General features: G+C 33.0%; 2 protein-coding genes and 1 long non-coding RNA gene across 3 annotated transcripts; 1 reads left to right on the forward strand and 2 right to left on the reverse strand.

Annotated features, from left to right (window-relative positions):
* LOC125603525 lies at positions 1-1,183 on the reverse strand. The gene is made up of 3 exons (XR_007335552.1): positions 683-1,183; positions 456-574; positions 1-367 (listed from the first exon to the last, which is right to left on the reverse strand). It is a non-coding gene; the product is annotated as an uncharacterized LOC125603525 (long non-coding RNA).
* Positions 1,184-1,247: 64 nt separating this feature from the next.
* LOC125606865 (subtilisin-like protease SBT4.2) lies at positions 1,248-5,548 on the forward strand. The gene is made up of 9 exons (XM_048775829.1): positions 1,248-1,342; positions 1,609-1,856; positions 3,019-3,265; positions 3,359-3,815; positions 4,048-4,142; positions 4,251-4,460; positions 4,541-4,652; positions 4,736-4,940; positions 5,019-5,548. The coding sequence occupies exons 1-9, from the start codon at positions 1,248-1,250 to the stop codon at positions 5,546-5,548; spliced, it is 2,199 nt and encodes a 732-aa protein (XP_048631786.1).
* Positions 5,520-7,707, reverse strand: LOC106369220 (protein FRA10AC1-like). Its single transcript, XM_048774443.1, has 11 exons — positions 7,596-7,707; positions 7,445-7,512; positions 7,074-7,155; positions 6,827-6,910; positions 6,672-6,711; positions 6,536-6,581; positions 6,392-6,450; positions 6,235-6,302; positions 6,028-6,111; positions 5,894-5,943; positions 5,520-5,760 (listed from the first exon to the last, which is right to left on the reverse strand). Exons 1-11 carry the CDS (start codon positions 7,649-7,651, stop codon positions 5,654-5,656), a joined length of 744 nt encoding a protein of 247 aa, XP_048630400.1. The 5' UTR covers positions 7,652-7,707; the 3' UTR covers positions 5,520-5,653.
* Positions 7,708-12,893: the final 5,186 nt, after the last annotated feature.

Here is a 12,893-nt window from a genome sequence, read left to right on the forward strand (position 1 = left end):
TAATAACAAAGATTAGTACAATAATCGAGAATAATTCGGAAAAAAAAACATAATAACAAAGACTACAAGAGTTCACAAGTTTATATAGACACAAAGCTTTACAAGTCCTGACTGATGACTACAAGAGTTTGCAAGAATACAAATTACAAGAGTTAGTACGTAAGCATTGCACAAGTGATTACTACACAAGTTCGTGACTGATGACTAACGACTTTACACTCTTCTTGACCTGAAAAAAATGAGAACATGACACCCTCTTCTCTCTCTCAAAGTGACAAGCCATGTGACCACAAAGAGCTTTAGAAGAAGTGAAACCTTTACCACATTCTCTGCGAACTTCCTCTCTTTGAACTACTCTATCTTCTACCTTAAAGACAAAAGATCAAACCACTATATAAGCACAGATCAGAAGAAGAAGAATGGGAAACTAGTGAGAACCCATTTATTTAAATTACCTCAAATCTTGGAAGAACACAATGAACTAGAGAATCATCAAGCTCAAAGCTTGATACTTTCTGACAGAAATCAGGTTTTGGGGAATGTAACAGTCCTCTCTTGTTAACAGGCAACAGAACTAGACCACATTCAAGGACGTCTCAGTGTGTCAAAGATAATGAATCAGATTACCAACTAAACAATCATAACCCACGATGACAAATACAAATTGAACAATTGAAATTACCTCTCCTATTATTGCAGGTCCTGGTAGCTTAATCCGATAAATGACCTGCAGGAACAAAAATATAAACTCAATTCTCCAAAACTAGAACAACGATGAATAATAAATTTTGACAAGAGCTGTGGAGAATCCATAGGTTTGGTCTGTGGATCAGCTTTGACAAGAGAAACCAAAAGTCACGAGCTTTTCATCACTTAAACAACTACAACAAACATCCAAATGCAGAATCCTCGGTATCAAATTTATATTAGAAAACTAATCTAAATATACAAAAAGGGACAACCTTTATAAAAGAGACGAATCTGTATCCAAAAGAATTGAACTTTAAGCTTCCATATCTACTATGTCAGCACCAATATGATCTTCTAGAAGTTAAGAGCAATACAAGAGCTTGAAATTCTCTCAGACTAAGCACTAAACCAATCTCTAACAAGAAATAGAAGTTAAGCGACAAAAGTATCAAACTTTCAATGACACGAAGCTAGAGACTACGATTGTTGTAAAGAAAAACATTTCGAACCTTGAAGGTGTGAAGGAGAGAGTGTTGGATTCGTGACTTTTCCAGTAAATGGGTTTTGGCTTCTCGTCTGATTCAGTGATCGAAGGAGCTGAACAAAACCCATCGTCGCTTTTCGAAGCTTTAACGAAAAGACCTTCGCGAAGGTAACGATAACAAATGAGGATACGGAGGAGACGTCGACTCAATTGAGAGAGTCGTCGTCCGTCGTCTGTATCGATCTTTCGCATATGAAGGAGTAAACGAGATGACAGAAACAACGAGAAAAGAAAAAAAAAAGAAAAAAATTCTGTGTGGCTGACACGTGGTTCAAAAACCACGCTTAAAATCGGTAACCAAAGTGCCCCATTAAGGATCGATAACTCCCCTTTAATTCTTTTTGGATTTAATTAAATCACCATTTTTCATTAAGGACCCCTTTAAAAACCACCGATTACACTCCTATGTCTCATCATCATAATATCCTTCAAGAAGTTGTCAAATCAAGGTTTAAGACTCTGTTAGCCTTATCATTTATTGTATACGTCATCGTTTATCACTTGTCTTTATTTTCTCTTTTGTTCTGCAGTTCCGTAGAAGATTCTTTGGTCAGAAGTTATGGAAGAAGTTTCAACGGTTTTGCAGCCAAACTCACTGAATCTGAAAGAGACAACCTTGCTGGTGAAATATATGTTTACTAGTAATATCACCCCGTGCTAAGCACGGATCAATTTCTTCTTGCATTTAAATTTTTATAAAATAATAAAATTAAAGTATTCTTTATTTGTTGTTTTTAATCAAAATTAAATTTATAATAGCTTACAAAAGAATTATTAGATAGTCAGATACGATTTGTTATGAAAACAGATTTGTGAAAATAATCAAATCATATCAAATAAATTTGTAAATATACAATTTTCATCATCATAGTTGTTCATATTCTTTTTACTCTGTGGCATCATATTATTATTTTGCTAGCCATGATATATATTTTCTTCAAAGCTACAAAAAATAAAATAAAGATATTTAAAGACTAACCTAAGAGAAGAACTAAATATACCACTTGTTTTTTTAGATTAGCAACTGTTCTGTTTCTCTTCTAAGTTTGTTGCAGAGAAAGTTTTTTTTTATTTGTTTTGTTTGTCTTTTGTTTTTCTCTTTCTATGTTTATGTATTTCTTCCGAGCAAAAGCAAGACAAGCAGTTTTATAAATATAAGCAATGGAAAAACATATTTATAAATATCCATTTTGTAGATAAGAGGGAGATGCTTATTGTTACCTTCTTTGCTAGACAAAACTTTATTTTTGCATTCTTCTACTGAAAATTAAGCTTTTGAACAGAGAAAACTCAAGTTCCATTTTGAACCTGAAATTTACAGTACAGTTAAGATAATATTAATTGGGAATAAGAGGAAAACAAATCTTAATAAAAGTAATCTTAAACTTGTATAGACTACTTTTCAGTGAAAAATTCAACAGAAAAAATGTTTGGGAAAGATGAAATGAAAGAGAGAGACGTAGAAGAAAAGAGAGATATAAATATCAAACAGAAAGTAAAATAAATAGATAAAAGGTACATAAAAGATAAACTGTTTCAACTTACACTGATTGAACGTGGTGGTGATAACGTGTGGGATTTTAGGAATGTTGTTTGAGTTTTAGAAAACGCTGGATCAAAAAACATTTTATTAATTTTTTAAAAAAACTTATTCCATGTGTCAGAATTTGATTAGTTAGGTGACTTGTGCTTTAGTATATAAGGGATATATTAAAAAAAAAAATATTTAACTCACTATTATGGCTATTTCAGTGTTGATGATGTTATGTGTGATATATGTGAAGGCATGGAAGGTGTAGTTTCGGTATTCCCAAGCACCTTTTATAAGCTTCTTACGACAAGGTCTTACGAGTTCATGGGACTTGGTGACAAGAGCAAGCAAGTTCCTGAGGTGGAGACCAATACAATAGTTGGTGTAATAGACGGAGGAATATGGCCTGAATCCAAGAGCTTTTCAGACGAAGGCATTGGCCCTATACCAAAAAAATGGAAAGGAACTTGCGCTGGAGGAACTAACTTCACATGCAACAAGTTAACAACATTTTCTAACCTCTTCTCCAAGTTTCTTGCGTGCAAAGGAAAGATTGAATGAGAGATTAACTAACCCTTATCCAAATTCTACAGAAAGTTGATTGGAGCACGACACTATGTGCAAGACTCGGCGAGAGATGATGATGGTCACGGGTCACACACGGCTTCAACAGCAGCTGGAAACAAAGTAAAAGGAGTGAGTGTAAACGGTGTGACCAAAGGAACGGCTAGAGGTGGTGTGCCTCTAGGTAGAGTTGCCGTTTACAAAGTTTGCGAGCCAGCAGGTTGCAACGCAGAAGGTATTTTAGCTGCGTTTGATGATGCTATAGCCGATGGAGTCGATGTTATAACCATTTCCATGGGAGGAGGTGCTATTGGATCATTTCATGCCATGACCAAAGGGATTGTTACCACAGTAGCTGTCGGGAACGACGGTTCTAAACCTGGACTAGCGTCTAACCTTGCACCATGGCTCATATCCGTGGCTGCAGGTACAACTGATCGAAGATTTGTTACTGATGTGGTTAATGGAGATGGCAAGACGCTTCATGTAAGGACTGGTTTTCTTTTCTTAATTTATTCAGTTGGTCTATGAATGCAGGTTGGTCTTTAGATTTTAGGGAGTAAAGACAATCTAGTAAAAACTTAAAATTGTAATGATTTTTTTTTTTTTGTTGAAATTTTGGGGTCTATGCTTATATTTTAACCCATAAAAATTTAGGAACCATAGGTCAGTGTGTCACTTACATATGTCCAGGCTGATTAAAATATGAATCTTACAGGGAAGATCGATCAATGACTTCGACTTAAAGGGAAAGAAGTATCCTTTGGCATATGGAAAAACTGCTTCAAATAACTGTACAGAGGAGCTAGCAAGGTAACTTGTACCTCAAGGATTGACCCTAACTTGCGACTCAAGAACTAGATGGAACTTTACTGTAATTGAAAATCTCTTCTTTTATTTATATGTGTATCCTATGCTTAGGGGTTGCGCCAGTGGTTGCCTGAACACGGTGCAGGGAAAGATCGTTGTGTGCGATGTTCCAGATAATGTTATGGAACCTAAATCAATGGGAGCTGTTGGAGTTATCCTACATGTAACTGATGTTGATTCTCCGGGTCTTGGTCCAATTCCGGTCGCAACCTTAGATGATACCAACTATGATGCATTCAGATCTTACGTTCTCTCCTCACCGTAAGAATCTTTTCCATATAACTTTCTGTGATTAGACTCTTTTGAAGATAGTTAACACTTGCGGATATAAATTAACATAGAAACCCACAAGGAGCTATACTGAAGACTGAGACAGTTAAAGACAACAATGCTCCGATTGTTGCTTCCTACTCTTCTCGTGGTCCAAACACTCTCTTTAGCGACATTTTGAAGGTACCACTCGATACAAAAATTCACATAATTTTGCGTCGTAAAATCTACGTTTGTTGGACATTAAAAGTTGAATATGTATGCAGCCTGATATAACAGCTTCAGGAGTGAATATCTTAGCAGCATATTCACCATTGGGTCAAACTGCACTTCCTGGACAAAGCGTGGATTACTATTTCATGTCTGGAACATCTATGGCTTGCCCTCATGCCGCTGGTGTAGCTGCATATGTCAAGACATTCCATCCTGATTGGTCTGCTTCTGCTGTCAAATCTGCTATCATGACTACTGGTAATTATCAATATATTTCCCTGAAGAAAGAATGCAAGTGATGTGACACCTGAACCGACCCTTTTTGTTTTGTTGCAGCTTGGGCGATGAACGCTTCGAAAAATGCAGAAGCTGAGTTTGCATACGGATCAGGACATGTTAACCCTACAGCGGCAGTTGATCCAGGGCTTGTTTACGACATAGCCAAAGAGGATTACTTAAACATGCTCTGCTCTTTGGACTACTCAGCCAAAGGCATTAGTACTCTCGCCGGTGGAGACTTTACTTGTTCCGAGAAATCAAAGCTGACCATGAGAGATCTCAACTACCCTTCAATGACAGCCAAAGTTCCAGCTTCTTCATCATCCTCAGATATCACATTTTCAAGAACGGTCACCAACGTTGGGAGAAATATATCCACTTACAAAGCAAAACTGACTGGGAACCCTAAACTCAGTATCACGGTTGAGCCACAGACACTCTCTTTTAAGTCATCTTGGGAGAAGAAGAGTTTCACTGTTACCGTCTCCGGCAAGAGTCTTGCACAAATTTCTGGTATTGTGTCGGCGTCTCTGGTTTGGTCGGATGGATCACACAACGTAAGAAGTCCTATTGTTGTATATACTTAAGTATCAACACCAAACTAAAATAAAAATAAAAGTAATTGATGTTATGGTCCCAAACCAAACTAAAGTCTTAGGTTATGATACAAACAGGGTTTAACTTCTGAAACTCTAATTATCACCCTTCCCCGGAAACATTCCTTCCATGAATTCGTCGAAGTTTTCATCATCCTTGCCTTCTCTCTCACCACCTTCCAGCTTGGACTTGTTCCTTTTTCCTGCCATTATGAAAGACAACTTTGTTCATTCCCTTCTGAGATTTTTATAATCTATAACCTATCAAAAAATCTGAAACTAATCTCCCTTCAAAAGACTAGACACATAATATAGCAAGCTTGGTAAATTCCACACCTTTTCTCCTTTCCTCTTCCTCTGTGTCATCTTCACTGCTTGATCGATTCCTGAGATCCAAATTAATGTACTTAGCTCAAGAGAAAACCATAACCCTTAGGTTGTAATATGATACTGATTTTCATAATCAATACCGTTTACGTTTCTGCTTTTTCTTTTCTTTACTCTCTGATCTTTCAGCATCCTTTCTTCTTTTGTAGTAAAGCTTCTCAGCACATCTAGTGACATTAAAGAAATAGAATAGAGGGTTGTCAAGCTTTACTGAGACCAAGCAAGTGGTATACAAAAGCATATAAACAATATAAGTTATGAACATGCTGTATAATGAGTGACTAGTATACCTCTCACAAGTTACGAGTTTAACAAGGGCTTGTTTGTGTTCACCAGCTTCGTGATAAGAAAAATTCACCTGCAAATTCAACAAGCTTAATGAGATCATCAAACACACACAGAGAGACATAAAAAAAAGTAATTTAGAGATTTTCTAAAGATACATGCCTCATAGCTCGCTAACCCTTCTATTTCATGACACTGTTTGCTCCCACACATAAACTGCCCTGACAGAGATGCAATGCATTTAAACTCAAAAACTCTTATCAAAGAAACGTCCATGAAAAAAGTAGAATCTGAAGTAATATAAACCTTTGCCTGACATAACTTCCTTTTCCGTTCTCCATCTTAAACCCATCTACAAACATTCAGAATAAGCCAACTGAACAAAAAGTACTATAGGAAAAACCAAGATGAGATGAAGTATCCATACACCAGATTTTTATACCTGACCAGTCTTGTATCTTGACATGTCAGCTATACAGTATCTTAAATAAGTCAAGGAGATACAAAACACATGAACTCATCCACACTCTCACAAAAAAAAAGTACTTGTAACTTTGAATAAGTTATATCTAAGCAGCTTAATGTGGTAAAGGATACTCCTTAAAAAGCTTATCATAGTATCGCTTCACCAGCCTTTGCTCCCAAGAAGGGTTCAAATCATCTTCTTCAGAACGTATAAACCTTTGCAAGTAAGAAACCCCAAAATTTATGAGGAAACATACAAACAAGTCTCCAAAGAGATGAGAAGATACAAAAACAAAACGCACGAAACCACTTTTTTCAATCAAAGAAAAGAGAGGCGAGAGTTTCGACAAGAAACAACTTATACAAGATTGCACCATACCGGTAACCTTCTCTAAGTGTGTCGTGGTCGGTTTTAACCGGAAGCTTGACTTCTGTCGGCTTGTCCTTGCCATAGAAACGAACTGCAAAGTAAATATACTATGAGAGTCCACAACTAGTAGCTATTCCAAGGCAACAAAAAGGAATAATCTTTTCTTAATGGGTACTAAGAAAAAAAGAAGAAGATGTAAGGCTGACTGTAGCCTCCTTCCAAGCTCAGAGGAGAAGACTGTTCATCAACCAAGTTTCGATTTTGGGACAATATGGATTCGGATAAATAGAAAAGCTCTCTTATTTACCCCCAATTCGTTGTCCCTTTTAACCTCCTAATACGAAAAGAAGCTACAAAAGAGCAAGGAGAAAGAAGGGTACCGTAGTCTTTCAAGAACTTCTTGTGTCGTTCATAAGCATTGAGGCCACGAATGTGCGCTTGGTATTGCCTGTGGAAGAGACCAATGATATTAACAAAAGACTAAGAAGACATAATCGATTGTGAGGGAGAGATAGAGAAGGAAGATTTAACTGCTTGCGTTCTTCTCGGTCGTAAATTTCAGATCTGATAGTTGCCGAAGAAGCCATTATCCCCCGATGTCGTCAACCTTTAGGTCGTTTTATAATAGGCTGGTCTAATAAGTATGGGCCTTTGTGCTTAAATTTAAATTGGGCAACTCAATTCGGTTTGGTAAACGTTTTAAGTGGGGGTTTCTAGTTTCTACACCAGACTAGAGTTCACTTCCCATAGTTGATCATTGTCTCCCCTAAACATTATCTGTGAACTGATTTGCATATGTATTATCATCTTATTCAATTTCAATAAAAAAAAAATAATGACATGCATTAATCTAATTCTCACATATACAATTTTCTTTATAAAAGTTAATTTTTTTGGCAAAGTTTTTAATATGGTAATGACTAATTCATATATGTAAGCACGTTTGGTTTTTAGTTTGGTTCGGTTCGCTTCTTTCGGTTTTTTCTCATTTTACAAATTTAGGAACAATTCGGTTATTGAAAAAAAATTGGTTCTATTTCGGTTTGGTTTGGATAACGATATAAGGAATCTACTAATATCCACTAAAATTTTGTTTCCAATTCGGTTCCGGTTCGGTTCCATTTTCAGATAATTATGGATAGTTCATGTAAAAATGGATTTTTCGATTTTATCGGATTAAATATCAGGTAATTTGGATAAAATTAAACATTTTTGATTAAAATTATTCATGTAATCTAATTTTCGGGTAATTCGAATAATTATAAATATTTCATATAAAAATAATTGGGTAATTCGTTTTTTATAATTTAGTTTTTAAGTAGTATTTTTAAGAGTATTAGTAATTTCAAAAACATATATAAACAATATTTTTTAGGTATAAAAATTGTATTTTAGATATTCAGGTATCCATTCGGTTTTTCGATTCTGGTTCAGTTTGGATTTCTTGGTTAGAGATATAGAAAAGGTTTATTATTTGTGAATAATGGTTTGGTTTTAAGTTTGGTTTTTCAGTTTGGTTCCAGTTTGGTTTTTGGTTTATATGCACATACCTAAGTAAGTAAGTGGAATTGTGGAAGTTGGGCCGATACTTCTCTGGCTAATTAAATTTTATTATTTTTATTTATTGTACAAAAACTAGTATAATCAAAGATAGTATTAACACAAAAATACTAACCATTAGACTATGTTCTGATCTTTCTGATAGTATGATGGTTGTTATTTGCCCGCAAGCAATAATATTATAGGTAAAAACGGAAAATAAATGTTGACTGCAAGAAGCATTGTCAGAGACGTACCCGTCCACTATACAAATTTTTGGTCAAATGATCAGTATACCAAAGTGCTTTATTTGTATTAAAACTGGTTTGTACTACCTGTCATTTTTTGTTTCTCTCAAATTTTAAAAACTTATAAGATACTTTTTCTAGAAAACGACAAATGACAGATAACTAAACACACACACTCTCTCTCTCCCCTCTCTTTCTCTCACACATTCCTGGAAATTTGTGTTCTATATTTACATTGAAGACCCCATCAATTAACTTGACGATAACTGTGTGTCTTAGTTGACATTACACTCGTCATTTTATAGAATCGACTAATCACCGAGGATGGAGATCACTGAGTTAACATAGACTCATTCATGTAAATAAGTAATTTATGTTACAAATCACACACAAAACATAAACCCATTCATAAAAACATATTAATCTAGACTTTGAGTTTTAGACCACCTACAACAGGGGAATTGATAAAAGATTCAACAGTTGAATTACAACAATGAGCCTGTTGAAAAATGAATTTTAATGATGTGGATTATTTGGTGTTGAAAATATTCAAAATATTGAATAAAAGACTACCCACAATGGTTTCAATATATAACACCCTTCATTTTATCTTTTAACACTCCACGTCATCTTTACTTTCTTCCACCTCATCATTCAACACAAATTTTTTATACATACTAAAATGGTTTTGTTTAACAAAATTCAACACACTATTTTACTAATTAATAATTATTTTTTATATTTAAATTAAATTAACCTAGTCTCTATTTAAATGATAAATTCTTTTATAAGAAATAAAAATATAAACGACTCCCTTTGTTTCAATATACATGATATTTTGTGTGATTTTTGTTGTTTCATAATATATGATGTTTTCATATATCTAGGTATTTTTATCTTTATTAAAAACTGTGTAACTAATTATATTTTTAATATATGTGCATTGATGTGATCCATCATTTAATATGATTGTTGGTTTTAAATAACAAAAAAAATATCAAAAATTATTAGAAATTGACATATGTCGTTAGTGGTCCCCATTTTTCTTATATGTTGAATCTATTTAACACCAAATGATTCACATCATTAAATGTCAATTTTAAATATTTCATATAAAAATATTTGGTTAATTCATATTTTATAATTTAGTTTTTAAGTAATATTATTTAGAATATTTAGTAAATTCAAAAACAGTATAAATAATATTTTTAGGTATATAAATTGTATTTTAGATATTCAGGTATCCATTCGGTTCTTCGATTATGGTTCAGTTTGGATTTTTTTGGCTACAGATATAGAAAATGTTTGTTATTTGTGAATAACGGTTTGGTTTTAAGTTTGGGTTTTCAGTTTGGTTCGAGTTTAGTTTTTGATTTATATGCATATACCTAAGTAAGCAAGTGGAATTGTTGATGTTGAGCTGATACTTCTCTGGCTAATTAAATTTTATTGTTTTTAATTATTGTAGAAAAACTACTAGAATCAAAGATAGTATTAACACAAAAATACTAACCATTAGACTATGTTTTGCTCTTTTTGACACTATAATGGTTGTATTTGCCCGCAAGTAATAATAATATAGGTAAAGATGGAAAATAAAAGATGATTATAAGAAGCCTTGTCGGAGACATACTCGTCCACTATACAAATTTTTGGTCAAGTGATTAATATATCAAAATGTCTTATTTATATTAAAACTGGTTTGCACTATTTGTCGTTTTTTTTATTCTCTCAAATTTTAAAAACTTTATTAGAGGATTTTTTCTGGAAAACGACAAATGACAAGTACCTCAATGTTCTCTCTCTCTCTCTCTCTCTCTCTCTCTCTCTCTCTCTCTCTCTCTCTCTCTCTCTCTCTCTCTCTCTCTCTCTCTCTCTCTCTCTCACACACACACACACACACACACAATCCTGGAAATATGCGTTCTATAATTACTTTGAAGACCCCATCAATTAAGTTGGCGACAAATTGCGTGTCTTGGTTGACGTCAGACTCGTCATTGTACGGAATCAATTAATCACTGAGGATGGAGATCACAGAGTTAACATAAAATCATTCATGTAAAGAAGTATTTATGTTGCAAATCACACACAAAACATAAACTCATTCATAAAAAATATATTAATCTACAGTTTGAGTGAGTTTTAGACCATCTATAATGGGGGTGTTGAATAAAAGATTCAACACTTGAATCACTACAATGAACTTGTTGAAAAATGAAATTTAATGATGTGGATTATTTGGTGTTGAAAATATTAAAAATCCCTTTAGACTATCTACAATGGTTGAGATGTTTCAACACCCTTGTTTTCTCTTTTTCAACATCCACATCATCATCTCTCTCTTCCACCTAATTATTCAACACACATTTTATTTTAAAGATCTACAATGGTTTTTTTTTAATAAAATTCAACACCCTACCATTTCATTTTTATTAAATTTTCAATAAATAATATTAACTAATTTAAAATAGATTTTTAATCAATCTTAAAAAAATTAAATTATTTTAAAAATGTTAAAATTGATAAGTGTTGAAAATTTAATAATTAATAAAATTTTGAATGCTGGAAAACAAAAAAAATTATTTAAATAAACAATTATTTAACAAATATTACAAGAAAATATATAACTTTTTCTGTGTCCAAATCAAATGAACCAAATTTCAAATTATGGAGCATAAAAAATAATAAATTTTGGAATTATTTATATTTTCTAAAAACCTAGTTTTTATCAAATAATTGATCTAAAATAATAAGGTAGAAATGAAGAAGTTGACAGATTTTCATGAACCAATAAAATGCTTATAATCATCCATCTCACCAAAGGTGGTCTCCATTTTTCTTTGTTTCAACCCGTTGAAATATTTCAACACAGTGTAAGCCACATCACTTTTTTTCACTTTCAACATCTTTATTGCACTCACTCAAGTGTTGAATAATTTTTTCAACACTTTCATTGCACATGGTCTTATACACTAAAGCACAAGTCACTTGGCCAATTAAATTCTGACACATGGCATATATTATGCAAATTAAAGAAGAAAATAAATGAAAAAAGTAAAAAAAAAAACAGTTTCGAACTGTTTATATTTGTTTTCCTATATTAAATAAAAGTTCTAATATTACTCACACTAATACTATGATCTCACGATCTTGAAGCTGTTAATCTTTTTTTATAAGAAAATTTATTCACAATGCTAGAAATTCAAATTCATCTACTTGTGCACTCAGCGTAATTTCTTAAATTATTTATAATGCATCTACTGGCTCTTTTTCTAAATGTGATGAAATTTCAATTTTCTGACGACTATATCACATCTCTCGAGTTTACAATTCTAGATCGACAAAGTCTCTGGCTAAACAGTTGCGTAACAATAGTTTCAAAGAGAAATTATTTTCAATGATCTCTGGAGAAGCTTACTGAAAAGTTGACAGATGAAAGTTAAAATCCACGTTCGTAATTGTTTGCTTAATGCTGATTTTTACATCAACTTTTGCATAATGCTATTTTTTTCATCAACATTTTTCTCTTTTAGTCTCTAACAAAATAATTGTTTTTCATTTCCTTTGCTCTTTTAAATATTGACAAAATCTAAGTATTGTAATGTCAATGCCGTTTTAGGATGAAATCAATTAATTCTCAATTTTCTTGAACATGCTTATTTTTGTGATACTAACAATTCAAAATACGGAGCTAAAGCATATTTACAAGTAACAATGCCCCTAATAAGTTTGAGAAGCACCACAAGAAAAAGAAAATGGAAAATGTGGTGTAACTTGAACGTAAAAATGGGACCAAAGAAACTCGTTTGGAGAGAAAACCAAAAGAGCTTATGTCCACTAATCAAGACTTAACATCAGGTTGATCTTCCATTTTCTGTATATGTTTTCATAATCTTATAGAAATGTTGTGATATTAGAATTGTTTACTTGCAGACCAGTATACACTTCTGTTTTTATTTTTCTTATTCATAAATAAATTTTTTTTAGTAAATATAGCATTGAAAATGATAAAAGACAAAAAATTTAACATAATAATAGC

This window comes from Brassica napus, chromosome A1 (genome assembly GCF_020379485.1).
Source record: "Brassica napus cultivar Da-Ae chromosome A1, Da-Ae, whole genome shotgun sequence".
In the NCBI taxonomy this organism is placed as follows: Eukaryota; Viridiplantae; Streptophyta; class Magnoliopsida; order Brassicales; family Brassicaceae; genus Brassica; species Brassica napus.